The sequence below is a fragment of the Littorina saxatilis genome, linkage group LG15 (genome assembly GCF_037325665.1).
Source record: "Littorina saxatilis isolate snail1 linkage group LG15, US_GU_Lsax_2.0, whole genome shotgun sequence".
NCBI lineage: Eukaryota > Metazoa > Mollusca > Gastropoda > Littorinimorpha > Littorinidae > Littorina > Littorina saxatilis.
In genome coordinates this window covers 27,783,952-27,802,331 of record NC_090259.1, presented here as the reverse complement: position 1 = coordinate 27,802,331, position 18,380 = coordinate 27,783,952, and the positions used below count along the sequence as shown (strand labels likewise).

Sequence of the window (18,380 nt, the reverse complement as noted above, 5' to 3'; positions counted from 1 at the left end):
CGTCTGTCCCTCCCCACCCTCATCCTCATTACATCATAGTGTTACCTGCACCAGTAGAAGTGCCGCCGGCAGAACCACCACTACTGCCACCACCAGCACCAGCACCACCAGTAGCACCAGTAGTGCAGTGACCGCAGTACTTAGCACAGTTGTCCTTTGCCCAGTCTGCGTACTGACCACTGCACACGCTCTGTCCATAACCACCGCAATCTCCACTCTTATCTTCACAAGCTGTAGGCAACAAAGCGGGAGAAGAAACAAAAAAATAAATCATAAAAGCAAACCAGGACCCAAAATCAAAATACAAAAAAAGGTAGAATCCGACTTTTTTTGCTATGACAAATCTGCACAAGCTGCAAGCGGACAAGGCTAGCAGAAGATAAGGTATGACATGAAAATAAAGTATAGACAACCAAAAAATTTCTTAAAAAGTGCACACATCGAAAACATATAAATTATAAAGCATGCGCAGAATAATTTCTAGCTGATAAGAATCTTGTTCAGAGATTTGGTAGAAGTAAAGGTGATGGAAGGAAAACAGAAACTTGGGATAACAAGTTCATCAGTAGGTGCAAGCAAGAAGCAAGCTTTTTTGAAGGATCTCAGTTACTGACAAGAGGTAGCAAATCAATATCCGTACACTAAAACTTACACCTTGCTATATATATATGTTCTTTGGTTATGATTTTACTGTTGTAGAGCTTTTGCTCTATCAAAAACAGTAGTCGCTGAAAATAAACTTCAGCGACAGAAACATCAATGTTTGGGTGTTATGAATGTGTTTTGAACAAGTGATGAGAACAAGGGTGTGCAAGATGCGTGTAAGTTGTGCATTTAAATTGTGTAATGCGAGTGGCTTGGGGGGTGTGTTTCAATAAGCTGTGCTCTGGTCTTTCCCAAAAAATATTTAGAACATAAATTAATTTATGATAAAATCATAAAAACAATCGTGTGCAAACAAAAATGACATAATAACACCAAGTGTGAGACGAGAGGACAATCTCAAAATGCAACAAAGCCAGCAAAGCCAAGAGAAATCCTTTCATCAAACAAGCCAATAAAAAAAGAAGCACCAGATTATCCTCAGAATATAAATGATATACAGTAAATTCACAATCACTCTGATTACCAACAATATTGAACAACAAGACCATAACAACAACTGCAAACAAAAAGGATCCCCATGAAACAAACAAAACAAAGCAAAAAATTTCAATCAAAACGTCTTACCTCCTGATGCAGTAGATCCTGTACTGCTGCCACCACCACTACCACCACCACCGCCTGTGCCACTGTTGTTGTCAGTGATGCCGGTGCTGGTGCCACCACAGTGGCCACAGAGTTTGGCACAGTTGTCTTTAGCCCAGTCGGCATAGTCACCAGTGCAGACACTCGCTCCATACCCTGAGCACTGGTCGTTCTTGTCCTCGCACGCCGCACCTGAAAATAGGGACAGGTTTTTGTTGTAACGTGTGCACGTGCACCACGTATGGTATGGCCACGTAACAAGAACAGACGGGGTCTCCAAGACCATCCTCCAGGGCACGGTACGCCGGAAGAGGAGACAGAGAAGACAGACGAAAAGATGGACGGACATCGCAGAATGGACTGGAAAAAACTTTGCGACAACCCAGATCGCTCACAACCGGGAGAGGTGGAGACACTTAGTGCAGCGCGCATCAACTGAATGCAGTGCCCCTACGACCCCGGCGGGTTACGGGACCAGTAAGCAGTAAGTAAGTACCTGCACCCTAAAAACAGAGACAGACATTACAGTGGAAAACTCCAGAATATAAGACTTCCTCCCTTTTAAGACCTTGCTTTTTCAGACTCTCTGCTCATAACATTTGTAAATTTACCTTCATTTAAAACTCCCGGCCCTCCTTTTTCAGACCTGATTCTCTCAGAGTTGTATAGGTCTGTGTTCCAATGAACATGCACATTTGCTCATTCACAAGTATCAATTGCATCACATGCACAGATACATGTACAAATATGTGCATCCAGCACACACTGAAATGCATGTGCATACGCACGCACACACAGACATTAAGAATCCTAAAATTCATCAGATTGAGAAAGAGAAAGAGCTGGTTATTCATCCTGTGAAAATTCTCACAAATAAGAAACAGGGAGAGAGAGGGAAAGAGGGAGAGACAGACAAAAGAGAGACAGACATAGAGAAATAGATAGACAGAAAGATATGCAGACACTCAAAAAGCACTCAACAACACAAATAATCAAACAAAGCGATTCTCACCACCACCACCACCACTAACACTGCCACCACAGTATCCACACAGCTTGGCACAGTTGGACCGCGCCCACTCGGTATATTCTCCAGCGCAAATGCTGTTTCCGTATCCCTCGCAGTCCTTGTTCTTGTTCTCACAGATCGCACCTAGGACAAGAGAACGGAAGAGACATTCAAAAGAGCTGATAGCGAAAGTTGTGATTCTTTTTGTTTTGTTTTTCAACAGAATTAGGTAAGAAATTGCGTGGTGCGTGTATACACATGCTCATGTGTAAACTTTGAAGAGAGATATATAGAGGAAGAATGCAAGAAGAGAATGTGTGTGAACAGGGGAGGTTGAGTATCTGTCAGTGAACTTCATTGTAAGCTGAAGGAGAAAACAAAGATAGAATTAAAGAGAGAGAGAGAGAGAGAGAGAGAGAGAGAGAGAGAGAGAGAGAGAGAGAGAGAGAGAGAGAGAGAGAGAGAGAGAGAGAGAAACTGAAACTGAAACTGAACTTTATTACCAAAGGATAGAGGTTTTAGGCAAACAAACACTTAATACAGACGCACATAATATAGATAGTAAAATTGACAAGGTTATTGTTTCTTACAGACGTACATAATGTAAATAGTAATAAGGAAAAGGGTTATGGTTTTGTATACACACTCAAAAATGGGAAAAACAAGATAGAGAGTCAGTGAACTTCATTGTAAGCTGAAGGAGAAAACAAAGATAGAATTAAAGAGAGAGAGAGAGAGAGCGAGAGAGAGAGCGAGAGAGAGAGAGAGAGAGAGAGAGAGAGAGAGAGAGAGAGAGAGAGAGAGAGAGAGAGAGAGAGAGAGAGAGAGAGAGAGAGAGAAAAGATAATGTCTGGAGCCTATACTGTTCCAACAATACAATTTACATTCTATCATGGCTACCGAAATCACCAATATCAAACACTTTTCACTTGCTGAAAAAGCATGCCTGTTCAGCATCTAACACAGCACAGTATTTTAACAGACAGAAAAAATACAACTGTTCCTCTTCAGATCACACAGTCAACACAAAATCCTGCTCACCAACTGTGCCGTCAGGAGTGCAGAAGGCACAGTGCTTCATGCAGCTCTGCTTGGCAAAACTGGCATAGTCCTGACACATGGTCAAACCATAGCTTGCGCACGTTCCGTCTGTGTCCTTGCAGGCATCTCCGGCTGTAAGATTAAAAGAGAATAAATCAGTAAACAAACACATAAAAATAAATAGAAGAATAAGAATAAGCGCTATGCTGCACTGAGAAGTTACATATTTCCAAATTTGTGTTTACAGGCATACAGAAACGGTTGGCATTGATGCAGGTGAAGCATATGTAACCGAGTGCCGAAACACCACAATCACCTTTGGAGGCGAAGTCCAATCAAACAGGATTGAGAATTTTAGAGCTTATTTCTAAGCCCTATAAAAACTGTTATGCATTCGCAAAGGAATCCATGAACATACAGAGAGTCAAAAGCCGCCAGACCCCATCGCAAACAGAACTCTACAATCCACAGGTGTTGCCTACTTCAAAGGCGAACAACTCTGCAGAGTCTGCTGTGAAGGGCGACGGTAGTCTCCCTGTCACACTCGCCCCTGTTTGAATGAACTTTGTCCCCAAAGTTCCGAACCATGGACCCGCCAAGCTTAGGTCCCTCCCAGGTTCGTGGAATGGGAACAGCACGAAAAATGATTCAGTGGCCATAACGCCATTCCTGAACATATCATGTCGAGTCCCATCCCTGTCAACGACGCTAAATGTAACCGAGTGCCGAAACACCACAATCACCTTTGGAGGCGAAGTCCAATCAAACAGGATTGAGAATTTTAGAGCTTATTTCTAAGCCCTATAAAAACTGTTATGCATTCGCAAAGGAATCCATGAACATACAGAGAGTCAAAAGCCGCCAGACCCCATCACAAACAAATAAATCCCTGCGCCTTGAATATGTGCGCGACATAAATTGCATAAAATAAAAAAATTTAAAAAATCCCTGCGCTTAGAACTGTACCCACGGAATACGCGCGATATAAGCCTCATATATTGATATTGAAACACCCCAGGCTGAACTACAAGGACTCGGAGGAGGTTGGCCCCTAGACGTGTGGCATGCAGGCCCACCGGCGTGTGGATACGCCCTGGTGCCCACGTACCAACCCCCAACTATGGGTTAAATAGCCGGGCAGGACAGGCTCGTCAACCCTGGAAGGCAGCTGTCCTAGGAGAAGATCACTCCAAAATTAAAACGAGGGCAGAGGAGGCTCACTATCCCTGCAAGGAAACTCCTCTAGGAGAAGGACCACTCCAAATTTAAACCCACGTAGTCCCCCGAAGACGGAAGACATCGGCCATTAGGCGGGGAGCAGACCGGATGTCTACGCTTACTACGACAAATGATTGTGTCTAGGTCGAATGTTCGTGATATTGAAACAGAACTCTACAATCCACAGGTGTTGCCTACTTCAAAGACGAACAACTCTGCAGAGTCTGCTGTGAAGGGCGACGGTAGTCTCCCTGTCACACATAACCCAAATTTGACTCAGTGTTGCATGGTCTTTAACTAAAAAAGTTGATGAAGACTTTTACTTGACTTGTACCCAGACGAACTATTTTAAAGGCACAGTGCAGCTCACAGCCTTCGTTTTGCGTTTTTGTTGCAGCTGAGTGCATTTACAGTTCAAAAATCCTCCTATGGTAGTAAAACAAACCCAAAACTACCCAACGACGACATCTGTGAAGCTCGACAGTTTCTTGTTCACGCGAGTGCATAAATTAACCTAGTTATTACGTGGTGTTTGGTCGGAGTTCGATTCAACTGAGTGATTCCGGCCTCCATTTTGTTTTACACAAACTCATGATGACGTCTGACATAGTTTGCTAGTGACGTGTCTTTTCAGTTGTGCATGATGTGCATGTGGTGATCTACCTGATCTAAATTTAGATCCAAAAATAGGCCAAGACCAGCCGGGTCCGAGTACGAAATTAATTCGTAAAAAAATCGCAGTTCTCGACTCTTTGGGTGCAAGTCAATGAAACTTGGTAGTTCTTCTAACGGATAGCTGCCTGAGGTATGACTAAAAGCCCCAGGGGCTCCGTGCACCTGGATTTGACAAGTTCAGTACCTTTAAACCCAGGCCGAAATCAGACGTTATGCTGCGCATGTGCTGGATAACCAATGCAAATTTCAAGACAAAAATTATCCAAAAATGTGTGATTGGCGAGAATATTACTCACTGATATCAGGTGAGCACACAGCGTTAATGCAGGCTTCGGTGGGGGCAGGTTTGCTGTCGGAGGGACACTGGGAATCGGCCACCTTCTGTCTGGAGCCATCGTCCTTCACACACTGCACTGAGCGTGTGTGCACACCTTTGCCACATGTCAGAGAGCACTGAAACACAGTACGTACACACTATGTAAGGACAACAAAAAAAAAGAAAGAAAGAAACACACAGAATGGAATTTGTCATCGTTTTGACGGATTATCAGATATCTGTAAGAAAGAGGTCTGAGCTTATGCATGCTTTGTGAATGGACTGGTTATTAAGAACCTTCTTTTTTCTTTTTCTGCATTTGATATTCATGGCCCTCATATCGTCAGGTCGGTGGTTGCCATGAAGTCCGCAGTCTTCAGCAGTTCGGCAGCGGGTCCCAAGAGCTTGGTGCCCAGGCTGGTGTTTTCTGGCCAGTAGTGCTGACGTGCTGTCTCCAGGTAAGAACCAACTTGCGCTCAAACTCCACCAATACTACACTCAACTTACAGCGGACCAATCTCCTGAGACCCAGATGGCAGGACAAGGGTTGATGTTACAGCGCTGAGTCGCAGAGGGGCGACTGTTAGCTGGACAGCTTCCCACTGCAACCACTTCTTCCCTCCCTCCCCGTGCCTGGACACAGTCCACTGCTCGCGTCTGCTGCCCTCCTCCGCACGTCTTGGAGCACTGACCGAACTGACCTGTTCGCCACCTGAGGTGAAAAGGACACAGGGTCAAGAAAGTGAAGTCAAAGGGCGGAATAAAAATATGTTGGTTTAGGGTACCCCGACTGACCCTATTTTTTCCTGCCGACCCTAACGCTTTTTTTTCATTTCTAAAAAAAAACCAAAAAAAACTGTTGGCACATTTTGCGAACCATACCGAGACTAAGGAAAGTAACCTCCTTTAAAATGGACTAAATTTTAAAAAGCAGATTAAAAAAATAATTTAAAAAAGCCGACCTATCTTTTTTGGTCACGTTACCCAAAACCAACCTATATATTTTTTGGCCTAACCACTGAGTCTAGTAGTAATTGATATCTGCCAGTCATGTTTTAGGTGATTTAAATCGACTGCATCGACCCCAGTTTAGTATCCTCAATAGAAATGATGACATCCCTTTGAAATAACTCTCTCAGAGTCAAAGCAGTAAAGTGAACTCCAATGCAACTGGCGACTATTGATTAGTACACATGACGGGCGCAATGGCTTGGTGGTAAGACGCCGGCCTCCAAAGCGGAAGGTCGTGGGTTCGAATCCCGACTGCGCCCGGTGGGTTAAGGTGGAGATTTTTCTGATCTCCCAGGTCAACTTATGTGCAGATCTGCCAGTGCCTTATTCCCCTTTGTGTGTACACGCAAAGCACAAGACCAAGTGCGCATGGAAAAGATCCTGTAATCCATGTCAGAGTTCGGTGGGTTACAGAAACACGAAAATACCCAGCATGCATCCTCTGAAAGCGGCGTATGGCTGCCTAAATGGCGGGGTAAAAACGGTCATACACGTAAAAATCCACTCGTGCAATAACATGAGTGCACGTGGGAGTTTCAACCCACAAACGCAGAAGAAGAAGAAGAAGAAGAAGAAGAAGAAGAAGATGATTAGTACACAGCTTTAGAGAAATGAATACACCTTTGCCACAGTTACTTTGTCTGCATTGTAAGGAAAGCTTTCCTCGAGTGACACAACTTCTGCTTAATTTCACACTAGTAAAAGAAATGTGATCAAAGAAACTGGTACAGCTGCTTCTGAATCCACAGTTTCCAGTCTAACTGTAGGTCATTTGGCTTCTTGAGTTTTTGGCAGCTTTCTTCTTCTTCTTCTTCAGCGTTCGACGATGGCTGTGTTTGGCAGCATTAAATTGGACTTCTTGTTCTACATACACTCTAAAGTGGGCTGAACCTGGGCTGAGGTGCACGAAGCAAAACTGGGTGCCACCCACTTGGGAGGGAACAAGCCACGGCGTCTGATTGGTTAAAATCACAATAAATATCAACTTCAACCAATCAGAATCCGCTGCGCGTACCTTTGGCTAAAATCACATCAAAACTCAATTTCAACCAATCTGACCCAACGGCTTCATACCACCCAACTGGGTGGCACCCAGTTCCATTTCGTGCACCTCGGCTCTGTTACCTTGGAGGACAGGCCTGGTTGTTGCAGGCTGAGCCAGTCATGGCGGGTTTCTGTCGCAGGTCACACAAATGATCGTCCACCTGGGCCCCCCCTCCACGTCTTGTACAGGTGATGATACGATTGTACACACCTTCAAACAAAAATAATTTTGTGTGTGTTGTGTTCACTTATTCGATTGTCATCTTCTATGACAAAAAACATGCATGCCATTAGTTGTCCCACCAGATCCAGCAAAGACAAAATGAATTGCATTGTAATGAACACACAGACAGATGCATGAATAAACCATGAATAAACGAATAAATATTTATATATGTAAATATTTGTATAATAAATTATAATATGTGTATACATGAATAAACAAATCACTGAATAAGAAATTCAGTCAATAAAAATAAATAGATAATTAAGTATAAAGAAAAAAAACACACAAATAAGTACATCAATAAACAAATAAATAAATGAATAAAAACACACCCACAGCACACCCAAACAACCGCTGTATACGTTCGTACAACCTACCTCCTCCACATGTCTTGGTGCAAGCCCCGTTCCTGGCAGTCCACTGGTAGTTGCTGGTTGGCTGTGAGGCAGAGGGTACGAAGTATTCGAAGTTGATCTGGGGTGCCACACCCTGGAACTCGCTGTCATCAAACTTGCGCCACACCTGTGAACAAAATGAAAACAGTGGAACCTCCATTCTAAGACTCCCTCCTTTTTAAGACTTCCTCTCTTTTAAGACCCTGCTTTTTCAGATTTGTGACCCTCCACCACGGAATGAGTCGCATGTCACCTTTGCATGATTTTCATATTTTTACATTTTTCTAAAGAGTTTTTTATGCTCTATCCAGTGGTGAAAACCGTTTTAGAAAAGAGCGAAAACTGTTTGAGTTATAAGCCTGTGACTGAGGTGACCCTCACACTGTTACCAGACACTCCCCGGACTTTTATTAAGCCTAGCGCAGAACCGCGCGAGGTGACATGCGACTCATTTCGTGGTGGAGGGTCACATTTTTTCTTCATAGTCTCTGTAAATTGACCTCCATTTAAAGACTCCCTCCTTTTTAAGACCCGATTTTCTCAGATTTTTAGAGGTCTTAAAAGGGGGGTTCCACTGTACAAAAAACTTGTAGCTGATCTCCACGCGTGGTCGGTGATCAGTGCCAGTGAAATCATATGCGAATGTGTACTCTTTTCACTGTCCGCTCAATAGAACACTCTTTTTGTTTAAAAGTATGCACATTGGAGCTGACTATCGGCATAGCCAATGTGATCGCGTCCCCGATTGCACAGATCGAGTGACCACGTGTGGAGACACACTGCGTGCTAAAGATTAGCCCACGATGACACGTGCATTGATGTTTCCAAGGAAAATAAATTCTTCCACAACCTATATAAATTCGACAGAGTTATTGACTGGCCATCGTTCTCGCCAGATACTTGTAACATTTTCTAAGCTAAGTTCAATATCTGTATCACAAGTGTTTGTCTGTCCGTCCACTTGACAGACCATTGGGTCAAAGTACCTGTGATTATAATGAATTTTTCCATCATAAATTAAATACTCCAATAACTTACCATTCTTTTTTAAAATTTTTTTTATTCCAACAGAGTTGTTTCAGGAATTCGTCTACAATATTCGTAAAGACAAAAGTTTTGTGAGAAAAAATGGATCGATTTGGGAACATCCAGTCTTCTGGCACTCCACACCAGTATAATTGTCATCTTACCTGTGATGATGATAGTTAGTTTTAACGTCCTCTTACGACCAATTGGCCTATCTTGGGACAGTAAACTTACCTGTGCCTCCACAGGCTCTGGCAGGGGTCCGCTGATGGAGATGGACTCTTCTCCACTGGACGGACTCTTGTAGTCCACCACAATGGCTTCTGCTGTGTATGTCCCGCTCTGGTCCGCCTCTCCCCCGTCCTCACTGAACAGCCGCTTGCCTGCTACCTTCACACCTGAACAGTTTACTTGGGATTAAGTAGGGATCACGTTAACAGAACATTTCTGGGATTTTCAGTTTCCTTGGGATTAAGCAGGTATCGCGTTAACCGGACATTTCCGGGATGTTGTCAGTAAAAATCTCAACAACAAAAACAAGAAGTCACCCCCAGGAGAAAAAAAACTGCCAACCGGTCACACACAAGTTGATATTTTGTTTGAGTGCTTTTCTCTAACAATTTATTTTTTTATTTTTATACAAAGCCGGGTTTTCCAGTCTCACATGCCCCTAATGGCTTTGCCGTGAGGGTATAAAGCTTAAAATGTCTTCTTTCTCTGACAAAAGAGGTGCAATTATTCATTGGAAGGGTGTGTGTGGGGGGGGGGGGGGGGGGGGGGGAGAGAGTTGGTGGTGGTCAAAAAACAACAAGAAAGACAACAACAATAGTAAAAAATATAGCACTCACTCATCTGGGTGAACTTATTGTCATTCTTGATGTTAACATCGGTAGATCCCTTTGGTACAGTCACAAAAGTCACATACTCTGAAACAGACAGAAGGGGCATCTCTAAACCAAGTAGCAAGTACAGTTGGAAATATTGCTTTCTTCATTTATGATTAAAATAGTTACAGCTGAAAAAAAAGCAAACGTTCACATAGTTAAAAACATACATGTATCAAAAGTTACTGTCATTTAAAGCTGTTTATATAAGCGCACACACACGCTCTCCCCCCCCCCCCCACCTCATTCCCCTATCCTCCACTCACTCCCACCCCATCCCTGACAGTAAAAAAAAATAGGGAATTAAATGCTTTGTGGGATTTTTGTGTTTGGTGGTCCCGCTAGCAGGTGAATGTGAGAAGTACGGTTTATATAACCGCGTGATTTTTTTAACCATGTACAGCAGGACCACCTTATATTTTTATAATGTATATACAAGTCTGATCTCCGTCGCTTTAAAAAATAAAGCGTCCTTTATCTATCACAAATTTGGTGTGAGTCTGAGTTTGTTGCATAAATGGTGATTCTGAACATTTACTAGCCAGAGAGCAAACTTTACTAGCCGAACCAACAGTTTATTTCAGCATTTTTACTCGCATTTGGCAAGTAGATGAACATTTCTACTCGTCAGTTACATGTTTCTACTCGCCATGGCGAGTAAAATACTCGCCACTTTCATGCCTGCACCCTGTTTACTCACCATGTTTACGGCCTTTATTGTAGGCGCCAGACTGTTTGCTGCAGGTGTTGCCCTGCCCCCCACACACACCACACCTGTCAAACTGGTACTGAGATCCCGTCTTGCCATCACAGCCAAAGCTCTGCACGTGGAAAGAAAACATGAAGTATTTTCCTCATCAACACGTCACACCTTTTTCGCAAATGATGAGTTATTTTTCCACGCATCCCCCACCCCCTCCCCCCCCCCCCAATAAACTTCGCGCGAAGGCTGAAAATAGTAGCACCCACTGTTTGGGTAATGTCAGCCACAGACAATTATGTCCGTTTACTAGTGCACGTTCACTGTCTCTTTCAGTTTCATCATTATATGATCATCTCCAGGCTCTTACAAAAAGACATAAAACCAAACTCACACAACAAAAGCATGATAGCAACTGATCAAAAGATCAGACAAAGGCTCAACAGCCTAAGTACCAGTCTGTCAACATATATCATATCATGAGGCTCGAACTTAAACCTTAATCAAAAAAAAATCTAAAACTGAATGTCAAACTGTGCTGTGAGGCCCCTCTGAGGACAGGGCATCTCCCAATAAAGGGTACCTTCTGTTTATTGTTCTGACCGAAACATACCTGTCAAGACAGCATACCTGTCAAGTACATTTGGCCTCTGACCATAGTAAATGGCATAAGAAACCATAGTTGGGGATCAAAAACCATAGTTAATGCGTGGATCAGGATGTGGTTAAACGCACAAATTCAACTTCTCACGCATACACACTAAACCAATCAGATTGTTTTTCGCAAACTAAAAGTAAAACACATAAATTCCTTTCTACACAAACTGCTCTTTATTTACCACTACATGTAATACATTTACACTGCACTCTTGTTCGTTCATTTTTTTTCTCACTTGTCACTTGTGTTCTTTGTTGTATTCATCTGTGAAAATCTTTGCTTTGTCAATCATACTGCCAGTCACCTTAAAATCATGGCAGCATGCGTCAGAGTTAATTTTGACCTGCAAGAAGGCAGTCAGTGTGTCAGCTCCCAGACTGTGATCCAGCACTTGAAGGTGTTGCAGGGTTTCACTGCCAAATGGAAATTTATTCAACATTTTCCTCACACAGGCCACGTAGAACTGGCGCACATCATGCCAGAACTTCTGTTGTGTGGCTGGTGCAAGCTCCTCCTCAGAAATGAAATGAACGACAGTCCATGCCAGCAAAAAACAAAAAAAACAAAACAAAAAAAATGCTGAAAATGCGTATGGTTTGAGGTATACGACGTAGGACCCAAATAACACCGAAAAACCGTAAGAATTACGCAGAATGCGTAGGACTTGACAGGTATGAGACAGGCGTTCTGCAATGTCGCAGCACTCTTGGATGGCCCTATGGGTGCCCTTACATCACACATACATGTACCACTATATATTGCAAAAATATTGATACCCTTCAGTCTGCAATTGACCGAAACAGAAACTACTCACCCTGCACTTGCCATCCACACAGCGACCGAACGAAGCGGTGGCAGAGGCACAGGTTGTGCCGTCCTGGTACCAGCCCTTGCCGTTGATGTGCCGCAGTAAAACCGTCCTCTGCCCGTCCACACGACAGTGCAGCTCACACTCCTGCTCACCTGAAACCAGCAAAGAAAGCAATAGCAAAATGTGAGACCTGAATAGAATGGTTGCTGTCGTGTCCATGAACAACACTTCCTGACAAACGTTCCGAAAGATACGGTTTGCTTGGAATGCTTTCAAAAAGTGTGTGTGTGCTCTGGTACCTTGTTTTGGTTTGAGGCGCATATTTAATGTTACAACTTAAAGCATGAGCTAGCAAGTCATAAGCTTTTTATAAGGACAGATGCAGAAGCTTATCTCTTTCTCATAACAAAATTCTTCTTGCTCACTTGGTGTTTACCAATCCTTGTTTGTCACCCAGACCTTGGATCGTCTATTTCGCCATTGCAAAAGAAACCACACAAAAACCAGCTGACCGCTGCAAAACTAATTGACATTGAACACCAGCATCTTTCTCACACTGATTCAGTGATGGCGCTAGTATTTTTTCAAACCGGTACGCACACTTTTATGATGTAAACAGTCCAGAAAAAAACGGTAGGCCGGTCATTGGAACCAGTAAGCGTCCAACTCAGAGTACCGGTTTTGTTGTTTTACCAGCAAAAAAATAACGGTAGTTCTAAAAATCAACCATAGGTCATATCGGCAGCCAATTTTGTTCCGGCATTTTCTCATTTCAACCAGTAAAATACCGGTAATTACCGGTTAACGCCAATACTGTGATTATTACCTAGCATGTTGACCGGTACCCAATGATGTCTCTGTCCATTCACAGGAATACTGTCTGTCATGGCGCACTGGTCAGCTCGAAATTCTTCCTCACTTTTTTTGCAGGCCTGGATAAAAACACAGAACAAAATCACTTGCAAGTCGCTGAAGCCAACTCTGTAAGAAAGACTGCTGTGTTTTACTTGTAAAAGTGTTATCACAATGTATAAGAAATTGTTGGCAAAAAAACCCTGATACTGACCAGAACAGATATCTATGAAATAAAGGAATAAGGTGAAATCAAGATGATAAGGACTATACATGATTTAAATTATAAAAATTTGGGATCAATTAAATTTCTTCTTCTTGTGAAAACATGATATTCAGATCAAGTCCCTGCCCCGTAAGCTGATCAAAAGATGGAGAACACATAAGAAGGACATTAATGTGAAATGTTAGGATTTCCTCTGACCTGCACGTTACATATTTCTGCCACGATACTGGAGCCAGGGCAGTCACTTCCACCAAGTCTGGGTCTGAAAGTGAAATCAAGGTGAATTTGAACTAATCAGCTGTGTGTATGCATAAACAAACAACTTGTTATCATATACACAGTGATGACTACACATAGATCAAATGAAATTAAGTTGAAAAACTAAAGAATTCTGTACTCACCGATACAAGGACAGCACAATAATACGAATTTTCGCTTATAGAAGCTTGATCATCAGGTAACAAAAACAAAGGAAAAACAAGAAGGGCAAAGCCCATACGACTCACATGCTTTACACATTTTTCCTACCAAAATACATGTGACCTTGACCCAAGGTCAAGGTCATGCAACACAAAGCTGTTAATTCAAGACATAGGAAGTACAATGGTGCTTATTGGCTCTTTCTACCATGAGATATGGTCACTTTTAGTGGTTCACTACCTTATTTTGGTCACATTTCATTAGGGTCAAAGTGACCTTGACCTTGATCATATGTGACCAAATGTGTCTCATGATGAAAGCATAACATGTGCCCACATAATTTTTAAGTTTGAAACAGTTATCTTCCATAGTTCAGGGTCAAGGTCACTTCAAAATATGTATACAATCCAACTTTGAAGACCTCCTGTGACCTTGACCTTGAAGCAAGGTAAACCAAACTGGTATCAAAAGATGGGGCTTACTTTGCCCTATATATCATATATAGGTGAGGTATTCAATCTCAAAAACTTCAGAGAAAATGGGAAAAATGGGAAAAATAGCTGTTTTTTAGGCAACATTTATGGCCCCTGCGACCTTGACCTTGAAGCAAGGTGAAGATGCTCAGTATGTTTTTTGGGGCCTTGTCATCATACACCATCTTGCCAAATTTGGTACTGATAGACTGAATAGTGTCCAAGAAATATCCAACGTTAAAGTTTTCCGGACGGACGGACGGACGTCCGGACGGACGGACGGACGTCCGGACGGACGGACGGACGGACGGACGGACGACTCGGGTGAGTACATAGACTCACTTTTGCTTCGCATGTGAGTCAAAAAATGAAAGATAGCTTTGCAAATTTGTCAAACTTACTGTCCTTCCTAATTACTTCATGTGTGTGGTGAATGAAGCAGACACTATGCATTCTTGACAGAAAATGTCTTCTTGAACCCACATAAACCAGCATGAGCACACATTCACACACACTAACTCTCTCTCTCACACCCACCCACACACACATTGTCTCAATGCTTTTTTCTAACAGAGAGAGAGAGAGAAAGAGAGAGAGAGAGAGAGAGAGAGAGAGAGAGAGAGAGAGAGAGAGCAGACAGACAGACAGACAGACAGACAGAGACACAGACAGATACATACATACCCACACGTCTCACTTACTTTGGGTTGTCACACTTTCGCCTGCGGACTCGAACACCACCGCCACACTTGCGCGAGCAAGCTGACCATTCAGTCTCCCAGGCCGACCAGGCTCCGTTGCGTGGCTGGGGACCGTTGAGCCCAATGTCCACGCACTGACCATGCATGCAGTACTTGGGGAAAGAAACAAAACAAAGAGGTTACGATATCAAGACTAAAACTACTTCAGATACCCCTCCCAATCAGATTTATTAGAGTTTAGTTTTTTGAATTATTAATACTGACACCATTTAACTACATTTGTTAAGTTTTGGAGAGTTCTGTAGAAAATTAATATTTTAAAATAACTTCTCTAAAAAGTAACAAACTACATGACATTTTTAACTGCAATCTCTTTGTCTTTTTTGTTTTTCCTCACAGTACTTACCTTTCTATCTCCGCACATGGTTCCGTCCAAGCGTGGAACAGAATCGCCCTTGCACGTCCCTGTCTGCTGAGGGTCAAAGCACACCAAGTGGCTGCACTCATCCTGTCAAAGAAGAAGACAGAAAAAACCCATTTCAAAACATATAAATCATAATATGAAATCCATTCAATGAAGACTTAATATACCCACTGAGCTGGTTATACTTACAGGCGCGGTGGCAGGGAGGAGTGTGTGGTGGGGGATGTGGGGGGTAGGGGGACAGTATTTCAAACCCAGAAATGTAGATTAGAAAGTCAACTGACAATGACATTGGAACAGGTGGAGGGATGTTCTTATCCCATGTACAAACTTGGGCAGATCTGAAACAGTGAGTAAGCTGATGTGTTTACAGGGGAAGGTGTGTGTTGAGCTCAAACAGTCTGACTCGTCCATTTTTAACATGGAACTACAGTGTACACATATGTGCACGTCCTAGATACTGGGAAATACTATGGGTTGTCAACTTTGAATGACTGTCACAATATCTCTGAGCAATGGATGACAAAGGGGATGCTTTGATGTCAAAGGGGATGGATTTGACTTACTGTAACAACCAAGTTTGGGTTTCCAAACATTGCTGTGGGTTTTAAACGATTTAATTTTTAGCCAAAATGCCCCCAAAACAGCACCTAAAACTGGGACAAAAATACACCAGTCTGTGTTGCAGCTGTACATAATGGAGAATAAAGCTCTGTGAATTTTATTGTGATGTTTATGGGTCAGCTGAAGGATTATTCTCGACATACACACTCAAGAATTACATCTATTTTTCTTCTTCTGGGAGTTTGATCGGCAAAGAAAACACGTAATCGTGGGTTACCGTCGTTTCCGGTTTCAACTTCATCAAAAAATGCGATCTGCTGAACAAAGGAAACCTCAAAGTTATTCAAAGTCATTATTTATTTATTTCAACAACATTTAGGTTTTCAAAACACAGCACTACGGTAGGAAACAAATTTATTTCAGCTTATAATCGCGCTTGAATGTACCCCACCCTTGTTTCGTTTCCATCTGTAACCCACGAAAGCATGGCCACAGCAGACGACAAATCCCGCATTGTCTATCACACACGCATTGTGAGATCGCGGGAACACCGTCGAAAGTTCCATTCATGACGTTTGACCCGGTCATGTGAATAGACAATGAGAATTTATCCACCCAATCGTATTCGTTTCCGGTTTTTGAGACGTAACTCACGACAGACCACGCTGTATCTTCACTGTTTGAGACCTGTAAAATCTTTTTTGACAATTGTAGCATATATTCATCGACGAATTTTGCGATATTTTGCTGATTAAAGCTTGATCTGGTGCAAAGTTTGAGCAGCACATGTGTTCTCATGATCGGCGCCATTATGAAATTTTCGATTCTTCTGCAACGCACGATCGACAATCGATTAATTCTCTCATTTAGGATTGTCGCTTATGGAAACTTGAAAATTTCAAACTTTCATGTATGCATAGTTATTTATCTATGTAGTCCACATGCAATAATCAAGTTTTAGTTCTTTTCTTTGGAAATAAAAGACATTACGAACTATGGTTTCCATGAAACTCACGACAGTATTATCTCTATACACATAAACCCAGTGAGCACAGATCGAAAACTTTTTGCTCACTTAAATCTTTCTATCATGTATTAAAACCCAAAAGGGTGCCCAAAACGCTAGTTGCTACATTTGACCGACAAAAAAAACTTTTGCGTGGGTTACGGTTTCCACTTTCTACTTCGATCTAGTTAACTTATGGAAACTTGTAATTTCAAACTTTCATGTTTGCATATTTATTTATCAATGTTGTCCACATGCAAATTGCAATAATCAAGTTTTAGTTCTTTTCTTTGGAAATAAAAGACATTACAAACTATGGTTTCCATGTAACTCACGACAGTATTATCTCTATACACATAAACCCAGTGAGCACAGATCGAAAACTTTTTGCTCACTTAAATCTTTCTATCATGTATTAAAACCCAAAAGGGTGCCCAAAAGGCTAGTTGCTACATTTGACCTACAAGAAAAACTTTTGCACCTGGAAATTGCGTGGGTTACGGTTTCCACTTTCTACTTCGATCTAGTTAACTTATGGAAACTTGTAATTTCAAACTTTCATGTTTGCATATTTATTTATCAATGTTGTCCACATGCCACATGCAATAACTGAGCTAAAGTTCTTTCCTGTGGGATATTGAAGCCTAAAGTGGAAACCATGTAACCCACGACATAGAGCGTACTGCATGTGTCTAATTGTCATTTCTAAAGAAACCCCGATATGAAAGGTCCTCTCTTTGACAGAAAAAGATACAGGCATGTCTTTTGCACTTAAAAAAGAGTATTTCACTCAATTCAGTCCTACTTTTTTTCCTGGTGTCCATGTCCAATAGTTGTGACCCAGTATCTAGGATGTGCACATATATACTTACCCCTTGCACCATGTTGGTTCCTAAGCAGAGGGTGGAGCCAGCACCGACATACATCTCGCACTGTTCATCACCATCGTACACCACACCAGGCAAGTCTTTGGACATGGCTATGGAGCTCTGTGGCTGGTCGTTCAAGCATTCCGCCTCTGTGGTTCTGCAATCAATGACAATTGACATCCTAGCTGATTGAAAAAGCATAATTGCTTTGATAGCAGAACATTAGATTTAAAAGTGTCAGTGACACTGTCACACTATAAATTATAATTCTTTCAATTCTTCATTATTGTTTAGGGAAATAATCAAGTATGCATCACATAGCCCATTAATTTTTGCATCTCCTGCCCACTGTGCAACTGAGCTTTCCACGCATTAAATGCAAATCAAATCAATCAATTACCAGCCCTGAAAGTGGCGAGTATTTTACTCGCCATGGCGAGTAGAAACATGTAACTCAGTGGCGAGTAGAAATGTTCATCTACTCGCCAAATGCGAGTCAAGTTGCTGAAACAAATGCTCTCTGGCTAGTAAATTTTGAGAAGCATTTTTTGGAGTTTCAAGGCTGATTACCAATCTGTGACTT

General features: G+C 42.2%; 1 protein-coding gene across 1 annotated transcript in view; it reads right to left on the bottom strand.

Annotated features, from left to right (window-relative positions):
- Positions 1-18,380, bottom strand: part of LOC138948963 (A disintegrin and metalloproteinase with thrombospondin motifs 18-like) — a 47,772-nt gene that overhangs the window by 10,915 nt on the left and 18,477 nt on the right. Inside the window, exons 11-27 of the mRNA XM_070320641.1 lie at positions 17,801-17,954; positions 15,341-15,442; positions 14,935-15,086; positions 13,539-13,602; positions 13,089-13,194; positions 12,266-12,414; positions 10,794-10,914; positions 10,058-10,135; positions 9,444-9,607; positions 8,166-8,310; positions 7,644-7,773; positions 6,015-6,219; positions 5,488-5,644; positions 3,299-3,430; positions 2,261-2,401; positions 1,231-1,440; positions 46-231 (exon numbers count right to left, since the gene is read on the bottom strand). Of these exons, the coding sequence (XP_070176742.1) occupies positions 46-231; positions 1,231-1,440; positions 2,261-2,401; positions 3,299-3,430; positions 5,488-5,644; positions 6,015-6,219; positions 7,644-7,773; positions 8,166-8,310; positions 9,444-9,607; positions 10,058-10,135; positions 10,794-10,914; positions 12,266-12,414; positions 13,089-13,194; positions 13,539-13,602; positions 14,935-15,086; positions 15,341-15,442; positions 17,801-17,954 (2,396 nt within the window). The remainder of the gene's footprint in view (positions 1-45; positions 232-1,230; positions 1,441-2,260; positions 2,402-3,298; positions 3,431-5,487; positions 5,645-6,014; positions 6,220-7,643; positions 7,774-8,165; positions 8,311-9,443; positions 9,608-10,057; positions 10,136-10,793; positions 10,915-12,265; positions 12,415-13,088; positions 13,195-13,538; positions 13,603-14,934; positions 15,087-15,340; positions 15,443-17,800; positions 17,955-18,380) is intronic.